Source organism: Phocoena sinus, chromosome 8 (genome assembly GCF_008692025.1).
Source record: "Phocoena sinus isolate mPhoSin1 chromosome 8, mPhoSin1.pri, whole genome shotgun sequence".
NCBI lineage: Eukaryota > Metazoa > Chordata > Mammalia > Artiodactyla > Phocoenidae > Phocoena > Phocoena sinus.
In genome coordinates, this window is record NC_045770.1 from 72284077 (window position 1) to 72306307 (window position 22231).

At 39.9% G+C, this 22231-nt stretch overlaps 3 protein-coding genes across 10 annotated transcripts in view; 1 reads left to right on the forward strand and 2 right to left on the reverse strand.

Annotated features, from left to right (window-relative positions):
• HPS5 (HPS5 biogenesis of lysosomal organelles complex 2 subunit 2) overlaps positions 1 to 3557 on the reverse strand; it is a 44808-nt gene extending 41251 nt beyond the window's left edge. For 2 of the 8 annotated variants that reach the window (XM_032639025.1, XM_032639024.1), the window contains exon 1: positions 3420 to 3557. The gene's annotated coding sequence lies outside the window, so the exon portion shown is untranslated. Of the gene's footprint in view, positions 1 to 41; positions 166 to 2722 lie in introns of all 8 variants that reach the window. The other 6 variants (XM_032639026.1, XM_032639021.1, XM_032639023.1 and 3 more) reach the window with 5 other exon arrangements.
• A 298-nt stretch (positions 3558 to 3855) lies between these two features.
• GTF2H1 (general transcription factor IIH subunit 1) overlaps positions 3856 to 22231 on the forward strand; it is a 31770-nt gene continuing 13394 nt past the window's right edge. Inside the window, exons 1-7 of the mRNA XM_032639028.1 lie at positions 3856 to 4029; positions 11601 to 11769; positions 15356 to 15548; positions 16348 to 16513; positions 17441 to 17534; positions 19655 to 19804; positions 21308 to 21387. Of these exons, the coding sequence (XP_032494919.1) occupies positions 11616 to 11769; positions 15356 to 15548; positions 16348 to 16513; positions 17441 to 17534; positions 19655 to 19804; positions 21308 to 21387 (837 nt within the window). The 5' untranslated portion in view covers positions 3856 to 4029; positions 11601 to 11615. The remainder of the gene's footprint in view (positions 4030 to 11600; positions 11770 to 15355; positions 15549 to 16347; positions 16514 to 17440; positions 17535 to 19654; positions 19805 to 21307; positions 21388 to 22231) is intronic.
• Positions 20237 to 21199, reverse strand: LOC116757455 (heterogeneous nuclear ribonucleoprotein A1-like). Its single transcript, XM_032639030.1, has one exon. It carries the CDS (start codon positions 21134 to 21136, stop codon positions 20237 to 20239), a length of 900 nt encoding a protein of 299 aa, XP_032494921.1. The 5' UTR covers positions 21137 to 21199.

Consider the following 22231-nt stretch of genomic DNA (forward strand, 5'->3'; position numbering starts at 1 on the left):
TAAAAATAAAATAACATAAAATAAACTGTCTTCTCCCCTACCTCTTCAGAGCAGTTTCCTCAGGGCTAAGTGGCTGTTAGCCGGGCTATAGTCCTCAGCAAGACCTTGAATAAAACTTAAACTCACAACTCTCATCTTGTGTGTTTTTCTCTGAGTCGACAGTTTCTAGTAGAATGTGAGGCACAGTGGTGCAAACAAGACAAATAAAATAATTCCAGAAATCAGTCACTTTATAATCAACTAGGGAGAAAAAGACAAATCATACATACACACACACACACACACACACACACACACACACACACACACACACCCCTCATAAGGGAAACGTAAGCAAGGTCCAATGTCGAGACTTAGAGGACAGAGGGATCACATTGAGTTAAAAGTAACCATAGAAAACTTCCTGGGGAAGTAGCACTGGAGCTGAGTAGGTTTTATCACAAGGAAAAAAGAAAGGGTAGCAGGTAGGGCAGCAATAAGCAAAGATACAGAGGATATATTTGGAGAATACAAGTTTAGTCTTTGGTTGAAACACAGGACACAAGCAACAGAAAAATGAAAGATAAAGCTGGAACAGTAATTCAGTCACAAGGTACAAGGCACTGTGAATCTCAAACTAAGGAACCTGCACAAATTTTAATTTGGTAGGCAACAGAAAGGCATTGAAGAATTTGGTGTTGGGAGATCACAATTTCTGTGAAGCGCTGTGGGTAGACACCAGAAAAAAGACTTGAGAAAAGGTGGGAGGGGTGGTGCGGAACTAAAGACAAGGCCTTTCAATTACTCAAGAAATCTGGTGGAGGAGAAAACCCCTCGACCTTGTGAGCAGGACAGACGCAAACAGATTTGTAGATAGCAGCTAAAAGAAAAGGCTTTAGAATGAAAGGGACTAAAGGGACTTCCCTGGTGGTCCAGTGGTTAAGACGCTGTGCTCCCAATGCAGGGGGCCCAGGTTTGATCCCTGGTCAGGGAACTAGATTCCTGCATGCTGCAACCAAAGATTCCACAGCCACAACTAAGATCCTGTGTGACCCAACTAAGACCTGGAGCAGGCAAATAAATAAATAATTTTTTTAAAAAATGAAAGGGACTGAAAATACAAGAAAAAGAAAATAAAATCACTGTACAAGATCCTAAGACAGACAGAAAGGAATGACATCAGGCCCACAGCGGCTATCTCTTCCACTTGCAATCTTAAAACAATCTCTGAGACGGAAAGACCATTTGGTCTTGATCTCAGTGAAGAGAGAATGACCTGGAAATTATGACCTAACAGAGTAAAAAACCTAGTTAAGTTTCTATTTTTCGGAAAAAGACTTAATAGAGACGAGAATGAAAAAGGAATAGCATAAACAATGTCAGTTCTCAAGAGAAGTTGCTAGTGATAGTGTTGAGCCAACTCCAAATTTATATTTTTCTTTGCGTTTACTCTCTGAAATGACTCCTTTCCCTCCAGATCTACTTACTAAAATCTGCCCAGCCTTTCAGGCCCAGCATAAGTCCCACTTCCCAGAATTCTCAAAGTGGAAGACTCATAGGTAATTCAGTGCACACATCCATGTAATTCAGGAATTAGTCTTGTGCTGGATCCCTGAACACTTTCAGCAAGGGAAAGGAAGTGCTCCCTCTCATGAAGCTGCCCATTCCACTCCTCCACAGCTCTCACTGTTATAACGTACTTTTTCTACTATTGGGCTGAAACCTGATGACTTGGAGCTTTTATTTCCAACTGTGGCTTCTACAGTTTAAGGAAATAAGTTCACTCCTTTCAAAACAGTCCTTCAGTATTTGAAAAGTGTTATGAGGTCTTCTAAAAATTCATCAACCCCAGTTCTTCCTGACCTGACAATTTCCAAATTCCTCTCTCTTCTGATCAGCCTTCCACACAAGAGCTTTAGTCTGCCTAAAAATGTGGTCTCCAGAACTGAATATAAATCTCCTTAAGTAGCTGGATACACAGAATAGAGTAGAAACACTAAGTTCCTTGACCTGGACACTAAATTTCTATGTTACATCCTAAAACAGTATCAGACTTTTTTTCCAGATATGTTTTTAAGGTAGCCATGTCACACTTTTTTTTTAACATCTTTATTGGAGTATAATTGCTTTACAATGTGCCATGTCACACTTTTGATTCAACAGAGCAAGCAGTTAACTAAAACCCAAAGAAATTTTCAAATAAAATGAATATAATCTTCCTAGTCAGTACCTAGATACAGTAGAATTGAGCTCAAATTGAAAGCTGCCATTAATCAAATGTGATAATAGATATAAAAAGTACCTAGAAAATTTAAAACTGTTCAAACAAGAACAGCAGAATGCTGATAACTGTTAAAGTTTGGTTAGGTTCACATGAGGGTTCGTTATATTATCCTGTCTACTTTTGTCTATGTTTTAAATTTTCTTGAACAAGATTTCTTATTGAAGTATAGTTAATTTACAATGTTGTATTAGTTACAAGTGTACAGCACAGTGATTTCGTCATATATATTCAAGATTTTGTTAAGTATGTACTTAACAACAAAAAGCTCTGTACAAACCTTTCATTCTATAAACTTTCTGTGCCTCCATGGTTTAATATATGCTGTTCCTTGAATATTCCTCCATCTAACAAAACACTATCTTCCTGCAGACCCGAGTTTAACTATTACTTCTGTTAAGTCTGTCACACTGTTAGCCTAGCAAAAAACTAAGCAAATAGAAGGTGGTCATAAATGCTTACCAAAGTCAATGAAAGAACTTTTTGAAGTGCTGACTTGCCCAAGGTCACAGAGTTCACAAGTAGAGCTGAGACTAGAATCCACTAATCCTGAGTCCAAATCTAATTACCTTTCCATTTCCCCGCACTGCTCGATGGTAACTAATGGAGCAGTAGAATCAAGCAAAGTCTTTTCTCTTCGTCCTAGTACTCATTTTTATTCATTTTAATGGACTAGTGTTTGCTGCGCAAACACCCAATGCAAATCACAGCTTTCTTTCTTCCCCACTAGGGGCGTGGAAGGAAGAGGAGGCAAAAGAGAAAAGAAAGGAAGCAAAAATTAAAGATATTATGCGGAGGGGAAGTACGAGATTCCCTCATTCCCGTAATGGAGATCTTTAAACCCAAGTAACAAAGAACAACTCTTCATCTCAGACCAAGAAATGGCGACTCACTCATTCATGCACTCAGCATGCCTCGCACACCCCACTGCAGACAGTTCCTGACCACAAGCTCCCTGACTAGCGGAACTCCTAACTTTTTAACAGCAGTAACTTTAATACTATACTCAGATTTCTTAAAAGGAGCCTCGGTAATCAAGTTTTCAAAGCCAGGCTCACAGCCTGTAGGTCTCAGCCTCTCTCCACCATCTCCAGGCCGGTATCCCCCAAATTCCAATGGGTCACACCCTCTCTCCCGGCTGGGTGCCGTTAACACTCACCACGCAGTAAGAGCCGCACCTTAACTTCAGTCTCCCCTCCTGCTCCTCCCCTCCCTGGCTTACGTCATCCCGGAGCGCCGGGGACGCTGGGACAAAGCTGTTAACTGTACTTCCTCGTCACGTGACAGGTTACGCCCCTGCTGGCGCGTGGTCCCTCCCCCTCGGGCCGCGGTCGTGATTACGCTCTCTGTGGCCTGCAGTAAGCGGGCCGCTGTCGGCCGAAGACGCAGCGCCGATCGGGACCGGAGGAGCTCTAGGCCAAAGGGGTGAGCCAGGCAGGATCCCGGGACCCTTCACCGCTTAAAGCGGCGAGAGGAAATGAAACAGGCGGGCACCGGCGGGGAAGGGAGGGAACTAGCGGAAGGTGTCATGGCGGCCGCGCTCTGGGGTCACGTGCCCCGCAGGCCCGCCTTAGTACTTCCGGTCACGTGCCTTCAGAGTTCTCGCAGCCAGCGATGGAGGCGAGACCCCCCGGTAACAGAGGCGGTGGCGACGGCGGCGGCTGCTGGGTTTCAGCCTCTTCCCGGCAGCGTCTCTAAGAAGCGCAGCGGAACTCGACTCGACCTAGCTCAGTAACTTACTCCTTGCCCAAGGCCGTAGCTCCCACCTGGTAAGTTTAGACCGAAGAATGGGGGTGGGCGGGCGGGTGAAGAGCTGACAGGCCTGGGGGCCGCAGGACGGCGCGGAATCTGCCCCTTTTTCCTGTGTCCCTGTCGCCGTTGCCACAACTCCCAAGCCTGCGGTCTCGTAGCCCTTTATTATTCTGAAGCGACGAAGAGGCGACCCCTAATCTACTTGTCTGTAGGAAGCCTTATCTCTCCACTGAAAGCAGGGACTCGAAGATTTATTCAAAGCCGGGATCAGACTTGGCTCATGAGGATGAAGGACACGGAGGCCTCTCTGGGGCTGAGAAGCCCGTCCCGTTAGAAAATGTGCTGTTGAGTCTTTCGGTTTCTGTAAGGGAAAAGCTTTTACCTTAGTGTCCACACACCTTTTGCTTTACCTGTCAAACTTACCACTCTTAAAATCTTCTTAACACGTGTGCCAGGCCAACCCCCTACACACACATAACATTTTGGTCTGTGCCCAATTTGATCATCTTTAAGCACCAACACATGGAAATAAATAATTATTTTAGAAATTCTCCAGTGTTCTCAGAGACTACATTGTTTAAGGAAGTGTATTCAGTTGACTCTTAAATGCCCGCTTTAGGGTCTGTAAAATGGGGGGCGGGAGAAGAGAGATAAAAACAACCTTTTGCCCATCAGAAGACCCAGTTTTAAAAACATACAAAAACTAAGTGGTTTAAAATATACCTTGCAGTAAGTACTGATTCCATAAAGGAGTGGAACAATTTTTCCCGTTGAATTCTTACCAGAAACCCCAACATACAAAGCAGCATGCCATGGTGGAATTGAGTTTGGGAGCGCTCAGCCTCCCCTCTTGGAACACAGTGTGAACATCATGAACTGGGCTTTAGTAACTAAGCCAAAGCTGCCAACCCTAAGATCGATTTAAAAAAATCAAAACTAGAACAAATGAGATGGAGAGGTCACAACAGAGGGGAAGGTAACCTCTAGTATCAGGCTTATGGCTTACAAAAGATCTAGACTCTGGAACTTTGTACCTTTTAGCAGACTGAAATCCATTATTTGGAAAGAAGGGAGAGAGAATTTGGAGGCATTAAACCTGTTCTGCTACTCTCACTCATCTGACATTTGGCAGTGCATCAGACTGATGAGCTTTGAGTCTCTTCCAGGTGATATTAAATACATATGGTAGTGCTAATGTTAAAAAAAAAAAATCCACACAAATGCAGGGAGGGCTCTTTAAAAATACTAGGAAGGTTGGTGCAAAGAGAGAGGAATCAGTTAAAAAGAATGCACCCAACGATCAACTTCAGTCAGTTGTGGCTGCCTCCTGTACGACCTGCTCTCAAGGCTTATATCTTATCCCTGCTGGGCTGTCTTTACACCTTTTAGCCCTGCTTTTCTGCGCTGCTGGTTTTTCCCTTACCATCAGAATGTTGTCAGGTGTACCTTGAGCTTTCCTATTCCTAGCATTTTGACCACTATTTCTACTTCATGGATGCTGCTACTAGAAGTGTCTTTGGGGACTTCCTTGGTTGTCCAGTGATTAAGACTCCCTGTTTCCACTGTAGGGGGCATGGGTTCGATCCCTGTTCAGGGAACTAAGATCCCACATGCCACATGGCACGGCCAAAAAAAAATGTTTTTTTAATTTAAAAAGAAAAAAAGTGTCTTTGTCCCTTCCTCCTTTTTCTCTTTCCTGCCTGCAATGTGACAGTGTCAGGCATCCATCTAATAGTCCCTCCTTGCTCCATTTATGATTACCAACTGATTGCTCTTCTCTCAATTTTGGTATCGTACTCTTTGTCAGCATGCAGTATTTATTAGTGAATATGAGCATACTCTTCCCTCTATCTTGCGTCTCTGACGCATTTTCCTCCTCCTGCCTCTCCCATCACTGCTGTAAAATGAAAAAGTGCTCGGTCTTAAAATTGCTACCTCAGTTATTCCCTTTAATATCTTCTTTATGTGTGTATGTATCCTTAAAACAGTACGTTTTGATCACTCTTTACATACTTTCAAGGTCTTATTCCCTGTAGTGCTGAATTGTTAACATTTTTTAGGATTGCCCGATGGCAAGCAGCATTCCAGTCTCCATTTTGTATGCTGGCAGACACAGAAGCGCTTTCTCTAATAACAATCCTCCTTTTAGTGAGTGATAAGGAGTTTATATTTCACTTGTTGCCTTTTTTTCGTCTGCCCCATTTATCTCTGCACATTGGAAAAGGAGATGTAGGTAATGGAAATGCAGAGACATGAGATGTAGGAAATGGAAATTTAAAGATTTCTCCTGAATAGTTTCAAATTCTTCCTATCCCTGTTTACTTATAAGCCAGTTATTGGAATCTGTAAGGAATGGTACTCTGATCTGTGAGTTGAGAGCTTTAGTGCTTCCTGGAGTTTAGCCGAGGATGTATGTACAATGGTTTCTTGTTATGTCTTAACCAAGACTGTATTCTTTTAACAACAGAGATCTTAAATTGATGTCATAGGTATTTATTGGACTATTCCTATGGACTAAAATATGCTGCTGGGCTCTGTATTGCCATGAACACAACACATACAGCCTCTTCCCTTCTTTATGAAACTTGCGGTCTTTCGGGGAAAAAGGCATTAAAAGAATTACATTAAAAATTAATTGCAGGGACTTCCTTGGTAGCGCAGTGGTTGGGAATCCGCCTGCCAATGCAGGATACACGGGTTCGAGCCCTGGCCCAGGAAGATGCCACAGAGCATCTAAGCCTGTGCACCACAGCTACTGAGCCTGCACTATAGAGCCCGTGAGCCACAACTACTGAAGCCCATGTGCCTAGAGCCTGTGCTCAACAGGAAGAGAAGCCACCGCAATGAGGAGGCTGTGCACCGCAACGAAGAGTAGCCCCTGCTCGCGGAAACTAGAGAAAGCCTGCGCGCAGCAATGAAGACCCAACGCAGCCAAAAATAAATTCATTAATTAATTTTTAAAAATTAATTGCAGTAGTGATAAGTGTTGTGAAGGGAAGAATACTATAACTTTGAAACTCAGAGTAGACAGAAAATGAGTAAAAGCTAGTTGATGGAAAGGGAGGAGAATGTGCAGAGGCTCAGCACAAGGCATGCATGTGCCTTTAGCCTCAAGCAAGTAAATATTTAACTGCAAATGAATAAATGCCTTTACTGGAGGATTTTGCTATTTAAAGAAGTCTTGTGGCAGATTATTTCATAAAGTAAATAATCTTTTAAGTAAAACTAGATCTTCATCAAGCCACTTTGTTTAAATATAACTGCACCGATGTTTTTCATAAAATATTCTGTGGCTCTTACAGATTTCTACTAGAAAGAAGTTTTTGCCACCCAAGGAGCCACCTTCAAGAAAAATCTAGAAATCATAGAAGCCCTTGTAGGATGGTCCTACTGGTTCTATTAAACTTCCTAAAACTGGTCCTTGTACAATTAACAGAGGTGCTACAGATGACCAGGGAAACTTGCCAAGCAGGTTAGCTGTGAGACAATTGACTAGTTATTCCCAGTGTTCAATAACTTATCTCTGATTTATTTTTAAAGCTCCCTCTAAATAGATTTTAATATGAATGGTTTTACATGCTATGCATAAGAGGCTATGTTTTTTCCCAATTGATTTAAAGTAGCCAACTCTAATAGTTCTATTAATCTAATTTATTCTCCACTTTACAGTTTCTCTGTCTTCATTCATCTTTCTCCTTATCTTCCCATCTCAGAAAGGTTTTTTTGTTCTTTTCCAAAGTTAACACTTTATTTGTGCCCGTAAGCCCAGTTAATTGGTGACTTGCTCTGTCAGCTGTAACCTTGTGTTTCCTCCATATATGGACATATTTTAAATTATCCTGTAGTTATCTGCTTATCCCCCTCCATACACACACCTCTCCTATCTTTCTCAGATTTTAATTCATGTTTCCTAAAATGTGGTTCATATGGTATGCAGTTTAATTTTACATAGTATAGACAGGTTTTTAAATGTTTTTAATAGTTACGTGTTTATTATAATGAATATTATAAAATTAATATTAAAATATTTAATGGTTCCATAGATTTTATAAAAATTATTATAAATTAAAGTTTTAATACTAAATAAAAACAGTACACATATTACAGAAATTGAAAATAACAGTTTTAATTCTTACCAACCCTAACACCTTCCCATGTTACCTTATAGATGTGGTTTGATAGAGAACAAACTCTTGGAAAGACATTTTTAGTAACTGCTTTTCTCATTACAAAATACATATTTATTGTAGATAGTCCAGAAAACAAAAAGAACATTCAAATCATCTGTAGTCCTGTCACCATAGGTAACCACTATTAAATTGGGTGTATGTCTCTCCAGTCATATATATTTGCAAAATAGCATAATGGAACTCTAAGGTCAGACTGATCCAGATTCAAACCCAGTTCTACTTCTTGGTGTTTTGGGAAAGCATCTTGATCTCTCAGACCCAATTTCCTTTATCTGCAGAATAGAACTAACTAATAATAGAACCTACCTCAGGATTGTTAACTAGGGACTGAATGAGATAATGCCTATAGAGAATTTAGCCCAATGCCTGGCACGTATTACAAGCCTTCAATAAATTTTAGAAGGTTTTTTAAAATTTAAGAATATGGAATCAAACTACATGCTTTTTTTGCTTGCTTTGATCACCTAACAGTTTATCTTTTCATGTCATTAAATAGTCCTTTAAGGAATTCCCTGACGGTCCAGTGCTTAGGACTGTGCGTTTTCATTGACAAGGGCCCAGGTTCAATCCCTGGTCGGGAAACTTAAATCCCACAAGCTGCGGCACAGCCAAAAAAAAAAAATAGTCCTTTAAAACAGTGGTTTTCAAACTTTTTAAGCAACAGTAATCCTCTAATCAAAATCTTTGGAGGACATCAAATAAGTAAATCAGTTAAAAGATGGTATTATATATTAAGAATTTTGACCCTTTATCATATATAATGTATGGATATTAAAACTGGAGATTGTAAAGTAACATGGGAAAATGTTTTCAATGGCAAATAAACAAGATAATTAACTTGGCTGTACTTCATGATTACATTTGTAGGGTGAGTACAGATAAGCACAATTTAAAATTAAGAAAATTGATGTTAAAGTTGTGAGATTGTGGCATTTTTTAAAAATCCCTTTTTGTTAACTTACTAGGCTCTGTCCCAACATTTATAAATGCCCACATAATACAGACTATTTCTACCTGCGTGACTCAACAGCACCTCACACTCATTTTCAGAGCCGAATTCCTTACCTTCACTTTCAAACTTGTTTACCCTTGTTACTGTTTCTGTGAGTGGCATCGCTGTACTCATGTCAGTTAGGCTTAAAAGTGGGGTATGAGCAAGCAGCTGTGATACCTCCTTCAGCACAGTGTCTATTCATCCTGCTTCCTCAGTACTCCTCCTTGTCTCTTCCTCTCCATTCTCACTGCCACCAGCCTGGTTCAGACCCTTTCTGGTCCTCCCTTCAGTCTCTCTCATATTGCCTCAGATTAATTTCCTAAAATACAAATCACTCCCTTATTCAAATCTTAAAAGTTTTCTGTTGTCTGCCACATAGGGGGGTATTCTCCACTATCTGCCTCCATCTTAACTGTCCAACTTCATATCCCACTGATCCCCATCATGAACTTTGTGCTATATCCAGAGTGGACTACTAACCATTTGCAGAGAGTCTGGAGCCTTTGCCCCAAGGCATTCTCTTTGCCTATAATGCTTATTGCCTTTTCTCTGTCAAAACCCTCATTCAAAACCCAATTCATAACTAACTTCTGTATAAAAAAGAATAAACTACCAATACATGTAATAATGTGGTGAATTTCCAAAAACATGTTAAGCAAAAAGCCAGAGACAAAAGCATACATAGTGCCTGAATTCCATTTATATGAAATGCTAGTACAGATAAAAACTAATCTGTAGTGATAGAAATCAGAAAACAGTTGCTCGAGGGTGGGAGGAAGAGAATTGACTCGAAGGGGGCATGAGAGAACTTGGGGGGTGATGGAAATGTTCTCTGTCTTGTTTTGGGTAATGGTACATGGGTGTATACAGTTGCCAAAACGCATCAAACGGAACACCTAAGAACTATGCATTTAGTGATTTGCATCTTGTTTGTTCAGTTAATTATAACTGAATTTTTTTTATTGCCCTAAGATATCTGTGAAATATTTGACAAAGCCTTTCATGTGAAAAAGTTAATTGCCTCTGAGTCCTAATTCAGAACTGTTTTTTGTCTCCCTTTTGGGACTTTACACATTCTAATTTGTATACACACACACACACACACACACACACACACACATATCTTGCTCACTAGACTGGAAGCTTTCTCAAAGCAGAAATCACTACTGGCAGACATTTGTCTTCAGGTAATCCCTAGACTTCTTGGCTCAGTACAGAACTATTGAATAAATGTATTCACACTGACCCTTTTCCTTTCCATTTTTGGGGTGGAGTAGCCTGTAAGGAAACTAAAAGGGAAGATCTGGCTATTCAAAATTCAGGTAGTCAACTTCAGAGAAATTAAAATTTCACTCTTTTTTTTTTTACTTGTATTTTTGATTTTTAAATCACTGTTTCAGTGAATAAGAAATGTTACAATAAAGCTTCACTTGTTTGCTCAAATTTAATTCTTATGACACTTAGATATGCTAACTTCTCTGAAATTATAATTTGTACCTGAAGAAGTAAATATTTTTAAGTTATATTTTAAATCATTCCTTTGGGAATGAAAGCTAAAATCATAACTTCACCAGAAATGGCATATATGTGCCATTTGTGCCACCACTTTCCCCATCGCAGCCCATGGCAGACTTCATCAATCGTGGCATCTTTCTTGTTGAGCCCAAACAGCCTCAAAATCCTTTTCAGCCTCATATTCCAGACAGCTACACTCAAGAATCTAGGATTTGGGTTGAGTGGTTAAGATTCCCAGGATGGGGTGAACTTGGGGGGAGCTCCAAGCTGTTTCTTCCTAGGTAACAAATTAGCCATATACAAATGAATCTTCCGCCTAGACTGGAGAGCAGTTGAAGACATTTGATTGTTAAAAGATGGGGAAGATAGCATCTGAAGTGTTAAGTGTTAAATTCTTTCAGTTTTTTTTTTAAAGCATATTAGACCGGGTTTTAGATCTAGGAGTGGTTTTAGGAAGTCACACAAACCCTTTGGCTCTTAGTTTTTTCAGTTGAAACAAATTTGAACTAAATATCCAATAGAGTGCTGTGTAATTCTAAAGTTCTGCAATATAGGTTACAGACCACATATTTGTAGTCAAATCATGTGTTTAAGATTTAATAATATAACAGGAAAATAAAAATAAATTGAAAATACTCTGATTAGCATGTGTGGAAATGGTTTGAAAACTGCCAGGTGTTGTCAACTTGCAGTGTTGTGTAAATTCATACCTGTTGTATGAGCAAAATGAAATTTGATTTTAAAGGAATAACGCCATACAGCTTTATCTTCAACTCAGAAAGAGGGAAAAGACTTTTTTCCCTCCTTATTACTCATTTTAGATTTGGAAGGGACTCAAGTCAATAAATCCAACCCTAACTGAGATGTGAAATCTTTTTGTCTTTTTTAGCACCTTCTAGCCGTCATGGCGACTTCATCTGAAGAAGTTTTGCTGATTGTAAAGAAGGTGCGACAAAAGAAGCAGGATGGAGCTCTGTACCTCATGGCAGAAAGAATTGCTTGGGCACCTGAAGGCAAAGATAGATTTACCATCAGCCATATGTATGCAGATATTAAATGTAAGTCGGCTATACTAAGTCTGATTTATGTCATATTTGTTAGTAACTTTATAAGAAGACTGCTTATACAGTCTTTGTGGGGTTTTTATCATAATGTCAAAAAATCAACTGTATAAAAATAATTATAGAGTAGGATCATTGAATATATATTATTCTGTAACCTGCGTTTTCTACAATAATAGAGTATGTACAGCTTTACATGTGTAAATCTACCTCACATAAAGATCTCCACACATACCTTCTTTTAAGAGTTGCATAATAGTCCACTGAATGGATTTACACTTATGTATTTAACCAGTCCACTATTGAAGGACATTTAGGAAGTTTTCAGAATTTTGTTATTGAAAACAATGTTGCAGTATTGGTATATGCACTAATATCTTTTTGAGGTTTTATGTATGGGATACATCCCTGCAGTGGGCTTACAGGTTCAAATGGTTCATGCATTTAAAATCTTGATAGATGGACTTCTCTGGTGGCGCAGTGGTTAAGAATCCCAACTGCCAATGCAGGGGACATGGGTTCAAGCCCTGGTCCGGGAAGATCCCACATGCTGCAGAGCAACTAAGCCCGTGCACCACAACTACTGAGCCTGTACTCTAGAGCTCGCGAGCCACAGCTGCTGAGCCTGCATGCCACAGCTACTGAAGCCCATGTGCCTAGAGCCCGTGCTCCGCAACTAGAGAAGCCACGGCAATGAGAAGCCCGCGCACCGCAACAAAGAGGAGCCCCCGCTCGCCACAGCTAGAGAAAGCCCGCGTGCAGCAACGAAGACCCAGTGCAGCCAAAAATAAATAAATAAATTTATTTTTTAAAATCCTGATAGATGATGCCAGATTGCCCTGGCATAAAATTGTATCTTTTAAGTAAAGTCGTCTAATCTTTGGTTATGTGGCCATCCATCATCTGTTGAGAAAATAGACTTAGTTTTATACTAAATGTAGATGGGAGGAATACAGAGCATAATATCTTTATATCCTTTTTATGATTTTCAGGTATGAAAGCTAACATCAAAACCCCTTCTCTTTTCAAATTTGCAAAATTAACTTTGAATTTATTACCCAAAGGACATGGTACTTTGTGGCTCAATAATAATTAGGTTTAAAGGCACCAAGTGAATCCTGGGATTTAGAACCTGTACTCTGAAAGGGATTTCTGCAATTCACCTAACTAAAAGATCTTGAATAGGAGGGACCCCAGGGGAGTTGGGTAACAAAGCCCTCAACAAATTGTGTTATCTTAACTATGACCATTAATATGGATTCATTTATTTTCCTGGATATGAGATTCTTCTCCTAGATAAAATCCTGAACAGATTTCAAGGAACATGACACCTCAAAACATAGACAATCCTCAACTTGCAAGTGGTCAGTTTACAAATCTCCTTTGTGTATAAACAGTTGCCCTAAGGACTTACCTCTAATTTGCTGCTGGAAATGACCAAGATCATCTTTCTCCACTGAAGTAACTTAGAATCTTAATTTTCAAAAGGAAATACTGTTTAAAATTCATCATAATTCAGTACTGCCTGAGCTATCTGGTCTTTGTCCACTCCTGGTAACACTACTTCCTTTCAAACCTTTGTTTCTGTGGAGAAATGCCTCACCAAGTTTCTAATAGTAGTCTTAACAAACTAACATTTGTTCTACAATAGACTCATAAATTAGGAACTGCCTGTATTAGCATTTCTCTTAAACGGGAAGCTAGCCTTATACCTTTGCAAAACAGATACTCAATATGATACTTACAGCATGCAATAAAGAATATGCCTTGGGCTTCCCTGGTGGCGCAGTGGTTGAGAGTCCGTCTGCCGATGCAGGGGACGCGGGTTCGTGCCCTGGTCCGGGAGGATGCCACATGCCGCGGAGCGGCTGGGCCCATGAGTCATGGCCGCTGAGCCTGCGCTCCGCAACGGGAGAGGCCACAAAAAAAAAGAATATGCCTATCTTCTGTATTTCAACAATTCTTCTCAGCTATTGGGGAGGAGAGCACATGCCCAAATTTAGATCTGCACCAGATCAGTTTTCATTTTAAGCTGAATATTTGAAAGAATGCTTATTTCTGAAAGAAGCCATTGAAAGTTGTCAATAATACATTACTAAGGTGAAAATTAGCAGTTAGATAGTTAAAAAGCTTCAAAAGTAGGCCTCTCAGAGGCACGAGCTAAGACAGAGCAAGAATAAAGCAGTGACTGAGAAGAGATAGTAGAGAGGAGTGATAGTTTGTTTTGGAGGTATGGAATAATGGAACAGGCTGGCTGACAGTGTAAATTGCTTCATATTGCTCTTTCTGGCAGTAAGGTATTTCATCTAAACTGTTGGTTTGGAAGCAGCATCTTCATTGAAAAAGTTTCTGTTTATTTAAGTGTTAGTAGGTTGCTTGGGGCAGAGAGCTCTAGGTAATGTGTTCACACTACCATTAGTCACCCATTTAGTGAGACAAAGCCCCTTCATCTCTGTTTCCCTTATGAAGAAGACAAGTCATGAGGCCCACTTTTTAAGAATACAAGATCTCTATTATGTAGGTATATTTTGACATTTCCAGCTCCAAATTATTATGAAAATCTTCAAAGTTACAGAAGAGTTTAAAGAATAGTACAATGTATACGTGTATATTGTATACCATCTAAATATTAGTTATTTTGCCATATTTGCTTTTTTACGTGAGTGTACACTTTGACTGCTTATAGCGTTGTGACACCAAGAAAATTTTAATAAATATCCAGACCATTGTTGCATTTCCCCAGTTGTCCAAAGTTTTTTATACCTGTGATTTTTTTTTTTTTAACCAATACTTAGTCTAGGTTCATGTATGTAGTTGTAGTCTCTTTTGTCTGTTCTTTAAGAGTATGGGCTTGTAGAATATCACACATTCTGATTATGTCTGATGGTCTCCTCAAGGTTTTGTTTCATTTTTTTCCTGTATACCTGTATTTCTTATAAATTAAAAGTCAGGTCTACAGGCTTGATTATACTCAAGTTAGACATTTTCAGCAAGAACAACACATAAGTGGTGGTGTTGCTATTCCGTCACCTCAGAAAGCCCATAGTGTCAGGTTGTTCCATTTTTAATGAGGCTAAGTTTGGTCACTTGGTTGAAGTGCTGACACCTGATCTCTCAAATGTAAAATTACGTATTTTCCTTCGCAATTAGTAATTAGGCCATGGGCTATGTTTTGGAGTTTTTTGAATCGTGACAAATCATTTTTATTAATGATATTGTCAGTTGGAAGCAGCTATTCAGGGTGGATTCAGGACTCTGAGTTGGCTGTTTAGAAAGCTTTTAAGAAAGCTGCCCAGTTGAGTGGAAACCAAAGCCCTTAGTATCCATAGGTGGAAGCAGTGGGTGAGAAGTGCCACACAAAAAGGATACTGAAGAAGGAAGCCAAGTGCTAGCAGTGAATTTGTTGAACCATGCTCTGGTTATGTGGGATTATTTGAGAATTGTACATTTTCTGCTGAAGCATCAAGATTGGAAAAGGGCAACTAAAGCCCAAAGGAAGCCTGAGTCTTGAGAGAAGTAACTTATTGTATGACTTTCCACAGTGTGAGTGTCCTTATCTAACTAGCCTCATGCTTCTTTTTAGGCCAGAAAATCAGTCCAGAAGGAAAAGCTAAAATTCAACTTCAGCTGGTCCTGCATGCAGGGGACACAACTAACTTCCATTTTTCCAATGAAAGCACAGCAGTGAAAGAGCGAGATGCAGTGAAAGACCTTCTTCAGCAGCTGCTGCCCAAATTCAAGAGGAAAGCAAATAAAGAACTGGAAGAGAAAAACAGGTGAAGGAGGAAAAGAACAGCCTTTTAAAGAGATGCTAGGTTCTCACCAGTCAAGTAATAGTTTATTTCTCACCCCTTGTGCTTTGACAGTGTAGTTTAGGAAAATATGGGCTTCGTTATCTTTACCTCTGTGTTTGGTTATTAACTTTAGCATCTTACTAGCTTTGGCTTTCGGCAGATGAGATAAACTCAGACGAACTGCCTCAAACCTAACATCTGATTAGGAACAGAACTGCGATTCGAAGGTGCTAATAAGGTCCCTTAATTCTCTAGTTCTTTGTCACAGAGAAGATACTAAACCATTAGAAATGTGTGTGTGAATAAGAAACCTGAAAGTAGTCATACTGTAAAAAAGTTGAGAAAACATCTAAAATAATGAGAATTTCGGATAAGATGAATTATCTTTCTGTGCTTATGGCTCCAGGTGCTTATCACCATGAAAAACTAGTTGCTAGAAAATCTCTCTTCCCCATTCACCTTTTTGTGAAAGAGAATACAGTACAGTACAAATACAGCCTTTGTATCACTGGAATATAGGGATGAATAAGACCAAATCCATGCCTTCAAAGAGTTTAGCCTTTGCTTCTTCAGACTGACTTCTGTTTATCTGCACTTACATTTGTTCCTCCAAAAATGTTTTTTTGCTTTTAATTACTGACAAATGAACTAAATGACCTCTGCCGCTCAATCATCACAAAATGAAAGTTGGGTGTTTCATGTGGCTAAAGTCTTTTTTGAATGTTACCTAAATGGTGTTTTATTCTAAAAGTTCAATATGTTCGATATATTCTATCACCAGAATGCTGCAAGAAGATCCTGTTTTGTTTCAGCTTTATAAAGACCTTGTTGTGAGTCAGGTGATCAGTGCTGAGGAATTCTGGGCCAATCGTTTAAATGTGAATGCAACAGAGAGTTCTTCCACATCTAATCATAAGCAGGATGTTGGCATTTCTGCAGCATTTCTGGTATGTGACCCTTCTAGATTTCTAAAGGGAAAAAAACCGTGGTATATGTGTTAACGATGCCACTTCTTTTGTAAAATTTAGCATTTTCTTCAAGTAAATTAGTGGATACTTCAGTATCCACGGTATTCTTCTAAAATAATTTTTAAAATACATACAGTATCTTTTTTAATTTATATATTTTTTGCCAGTTATATTTTCTTAGTTTTCTGGACTTGACTCTAGTATGCTGGAAATCAAATGGACTTTTGAAAATGTTATAGCAACTGGACTAATGCTTACTTCCCCTATTACTTTTAAATTTAGGGCTTTCAGCTACCTTTTTTTAATGATTGCAATATTTTACTTACAATGCAAAGTTTAAACGTATAATGACCACCAGGTTATAAAAAAGTAAGATTTGTAAAATGTATCTTAAGAGGAAAATTGAGACTACCTTATGTATGGAATTAGAAAGTGACGGTAAAACCAAAGCAGTATTTATACATTTAACAAACATTTGAGTAGCAGTTACGTGTTTGGCATCTTTCTGAGTGCTTAGCAGTGAATTGAATTAATAAGGCCTTCTAAAGAAACCAATCAGATAATATTTAACTACTTAGTAACCAAATAGTTAAATATTTGGTAACTGTATAAGTTCTATGTTAAATCTCCACTAGATATCTGCCTTTGGCCACACTTAAATGTGCCATTTTTGACCATTATATTTTCAAAAAGCAGATTTTACAGTTCACTAAAATTATGTGAAACCAGGTCAGGCTTCTGTGAGCCCTGTCTCTATGCCAAAAGTATAGGTGAGGGACTTATCTCTGTCTCTGTTTCATTCAGAGAGTCTGTTTTTCCACCTTTGTCCAGTGTTCATTGGGTTCTTAGACATCTTCCCCCAATATTCTAACAAATACAGATATATATATGTGGTCTTTATTTTAGGCTGATGTCCGACCCCAAACAGATGGATGTAATGGTCTGAGATACAATTTAACGACTGATATCATTGAGTCCATATTTAGGACCTATCCAGCAGGTAAGAAGAATCAGTTCTTTCAGATAGTTAAAATATTTGTTTGGATGAATTCAGTAATGTATCATTGAAAAGCAAAAGGCTTTACCTTTATTCCTGATGAAGTGCTATAAAATATGTAAAGTACGTTTTCCAGTGCCTGACATGTGGTAGATACTAATGGCTTAGCATATAATGTGCTGTCATCAATCCATTGGTATGATGACTTTCCCATTCTTTCCATTGGTGGTTCTTAAACTTTTTTTTCTTTAATATATTTTTTTTTTTTTTTTTTTTTTTTTGCGGTACGCGGGCCTCTCACTGCCGTGGCCTCTCCCGCTGCGGAGCACAGGCTCCAGACGCGCAGGCTCAGCAGCCATGGCCCACGGGCCCAGCCGCCCCGCGGCATGTGGGATCCTCCCGGACCGGGGCACGAACCCGCGTCCCCTGCATCGGCAGGCGGACTCTCAACCACCGCGCCACCGGGGAAGCCCCTTTTCTTTAATATTTAAGTTATTTTTTCTTTTTTATGTATATATTTATTTTTGGCTGCATTGGGTCTTAGTTGCGGCGCATGGGCTCTTCATTGCAGCGTGCAGGCTTCTCTCTAGTTGTGGCCTGCTGATTTTTCTCTCTCTAGTTGTGGTGTGCAGGCTCCAGAGCCCATGGGCTCCAGAGTGTGTGGGCCCTGTAGTTTGCGGCACACGGGCTCTCTAGTTGAGGTGTGCAGGCTCAGTAGTTGCAGCACACGGGCTTAGTTGCCCCGCAGCATGTAGGATCTTAGTTCCCCGACCAGGGGTCGAACCTGCGTCCCCTGCATTGGAAGGTGGATTCTTTACCACTGGACCACCAGGGAAGTTCCTAAACTTTATATACCCTTTAACATACATGAGTAAGATGACATGCTCCAGAGGCATCAATAAATGAGTCTCTACAGCACTAACTCAGATCATCCTTCATGCTGCCTCCCTTGCAGAAATCATCCTAAAAGTATAAATGTTTTGATTCTAGCTCTAGTGATTTACAATGTGCAGCCAAGGTTGAGAGCAGCTGCTTCAGTCATTCTTCTAATTAAACAAAGCTCTCAAGCTATACACTATTCTCTCTTTATACTTCCTCACTCCTGCCCCTTTAGTCCTTAGGAAACATCTCTCTCCCACAGGACTCAGCTCAAGCATCACTTCATTGCCACTTCTGTAAAATCCTGACTATCTTAGGCAGATATAAGCCCCCTCCCCATTCCTTCCATAGGGCTCTGTGTCTTACCACATTATAATGTAATTATTTTCTTATCTTTCTGATAATAACATAATTATGTAGTGTTTACTATGTGCCAGACACCATTCTAAGGCCTTTATGTATATTAACTCATTTAATCATCACAGATAGTACCTATGAAGTAGGTACTATCATTACCCCCACATTACAGATGAGGAAGCCAAGATAAAGAAAGATTAAGCAATTTGTCCAGCATCACACAGACAGTAAGTGGCAGACCTAGAATTTTAAACTTAGGCTCTCCAGCTTAAGAGACCTAAACCTCTTAATCTCTTTACTTATTGAATAATGTGTAAAAATCTGGAGTGCCGAACTGATAGTCCATTGGGTTATGGAGATCTTTATTTATTTCCCCAGCACCTAACACGGTGCCTTGGATTAAAAGTGTCCATATATAAGTGATCAAATAAGCAGATTCAAGTCTCACTCCAAAAAGCTTGGTGTTTCCACTAAAACTTTGAAACTCGTCAATTTTCTTGGTACAAAATAAGGTTTTGTGGGACTTCCCTCATGGTCCATTGGTTAAGACTCCACACGCCCAATGCAGGGGGCCCGGGTTCGATCCCTGGTCAGGGAACTAGAGCCTGCATGCTGCAACGACGATCCTGCATGCCTCAAATAAGACCCGGCACAGCCAAATAAATAAATATTCAAAATAAGGTTTTGTTTGTAATTTGTTAAGATTCATAAAGGTAGTGCCTCACCTAATCTCTCAAGTTATATTTTATATTTACAATTATTATATACAGTTTGTAAAGTTGAATACTTTCATAATCTAGTTTTGCTGTTAGTCTATTTTGAAACTAATTTGAGGGGTTTTAAGAATTGGAGATTCACTATGTAACTATTATGGGTTTTTTTCACAGTAAAAATGAAATATGCAGAAAATGTTCCCCACAACATGACAGAAAAGGAGTTCTGGACACGTTTCTTTCAGTCCCATTATTTTCACAGGGACCGGCTGAATACTGGGTCAAAGGACCTCTTTGCAGAATGTGCCAAAATAGATGAAAAAGGTAACTGTTTATCCTTGACACACATTTATTTATTTATTTTAAAAAGACATTTATTTATTCAGTGTCATGATCAGACTTATATTTAGCAATCAACAGCATGGGTGCAAAAAAAAAGAATCTACATTAAAACCCTTCGTTGGAATGCTTTACACTTTACACAGAACAGAAACTAAAATAACCTGTTATACAATTAGTCACAAATACAGTCCTCGAGTTTCTTTGCGCATACACGAGTATTGTCTAAAACACGTCTTCTTTATAGCAGCTAGGCCCTGCCACCACTGTGCTTGGCGGAGTTCACAAATCTGTTGTAACCTGTAGCTTCCCTGTCACTTCTCTGGCTCTCCTCTCCTGCTAAGCTTTGTTTCCTGGCAGTAATCAAAACCTTCTGCCACTGCCGTAGCTACTACTGCTGCTGGAACCACCTTGGTTTCAGGGTTTGGCAAAGTATTGGCCTCCACCACCGTAGGGACCAGAACTACTGCCTCCAAAGTTTCCTCCTTTCATGGGTCCAAAATTTGAAGATTGATTGCTGCAACTGCCAAAATCATTGTAGCTTCCACCGCCTCCAAAACTGCTTGCATCATTACCAAATCCATTATAGCCATCCCCACTGCCACCATATCCCCCACCACCGCGGCTGCCACCAAAGCCACCTCGACCACTGAAGTTTCCTCCACGACCAAAGTTGCCATTCCCACCAAAACCCCCTCCACGACCACCACCAAAATTTCCAGAACCACTTCGACCTCTTTGGCTGGATAAAGCACCAGCCATCTCTTGCTTAGATAGGGCTTTCCTTACTTCACAGTTGTGGCCGTTCACTGTGTGATATTTCTGAATGACAGTCTTGTCTACAGAGTCATGGTCATCAAAGGTTACAAAAGCAAAGCCTCTATTTTTGCCACTGCCTCGGTCAGTCATGATTTCAGTCACTTCAATTTTCCCATACTGTTCAAAATAATCTCTTAGGTGATGTTCTTCAGTGTCTTCTTTAATGCCACCAACAAAAATGTTTTTTACAGTTAAGTGGGTACCAGGTCTTTGAGAATCTTCTCTTGAGATGGCCCTCTTTGGTTCCACCACTCTTCCATCCACCTTGTGTGGCCTTGCCTTCATGGCCGCATCCACCTCCTCCACAGTGGCATATGTGACAAACGTGAAGCCTCTGGAGCGCCTGGTGTTTGGATCCCTCGTTACCACACAGTCTGTGAGCGCTCCCCGCTGCTCACAATGGCTCCTCAGACTCGCATTGGTTGTTTCAAAGCTCAAACCTCCGATGAAGAGCTTCCGCAGCTGTTCGGGCTCTTTGGGTGACTCTGATTTAGACATGACGGCAGTGGAGGGGGCGGGGAGACGTCAACGATGCTTACTCGGCGGCATCCATGGGCAGAAACACACTCTAGCATTTAATTTGCTGCTCTCGTCATTACTGCTGTTAGTGAATTTTTTTATTTCTGAGAAAGGAAAACTTAATCACTTTTTGTTTCATTGATTTTCTAGGGTTAAAAACAATGGTTTCATTGGGAGTGAAAAACCCACTACTTGATTTGACAGCTTTGGAAGATAAACCATTAGATGAGGTAAGTAGTAGTAAAAGGATTTACGAGAGAAAACAGTCTTTTCCTAGTCTTCAACATTTGTATAATTTTAAAATTGCCTTGAGTATAGATATTCTAACTTGTTAGAAGGTAAAACAAACAAAATACTGTTATTTGGAATGGTTTATCAAAAGTGCTTTTCAAGAGCACTGTTTATTATTAAGATTGCCTTGGAGAACTGAAATTTCCATATGAATTGGTAAAACATTTTTTAAAAGAATTTTCTAGCTCCCCCATCAACAGTTGCCTAGGTATTAATGAAGGTTTAACACGATGTTTTTTATGCTGTATCTAACATTAATCTAAATAAATGTGCCTAAATACTAGTATACAGGGAAAAGTTAACATTGTTGGTTGCCCACTATTTGCCAGATCTTGAGCACAGTCATGACCCTTACCCTATATTAGCCCCAGTATGTTTCAACAGCTAGACCATCAGGTATGAGCACCTACCTCAGCACCTACCTCTGACTCCAGACTGAGAAGTTTATCCAATCACGGAGAAATAGGTGATCCCTTCTGATCAAGGCTAATTCTATCCCTGCCTCTATCTTCTAGGCTAGGAAGGAACCTGCTTTCCTCAGGTATTCTCTTGACACTTGCCCTTCCTTTGGCTACTATTCTGTTAGCCATATAAACATGCTCATTCCTTCCTCCCCCCCCCCTTTTCCTCTTGGTATATGCATGCACCTGGTGAGAAAACCAATGTTAAAATTGTGTCCTATAAGTCTAAATTATTAAATTAACAGAAAGTAATCCTTGATGTCCCAGTGAGTCATTTCCCTAATGAAATTCAGTTGTTTTCTTGAAAATTCTCAGCATTCAG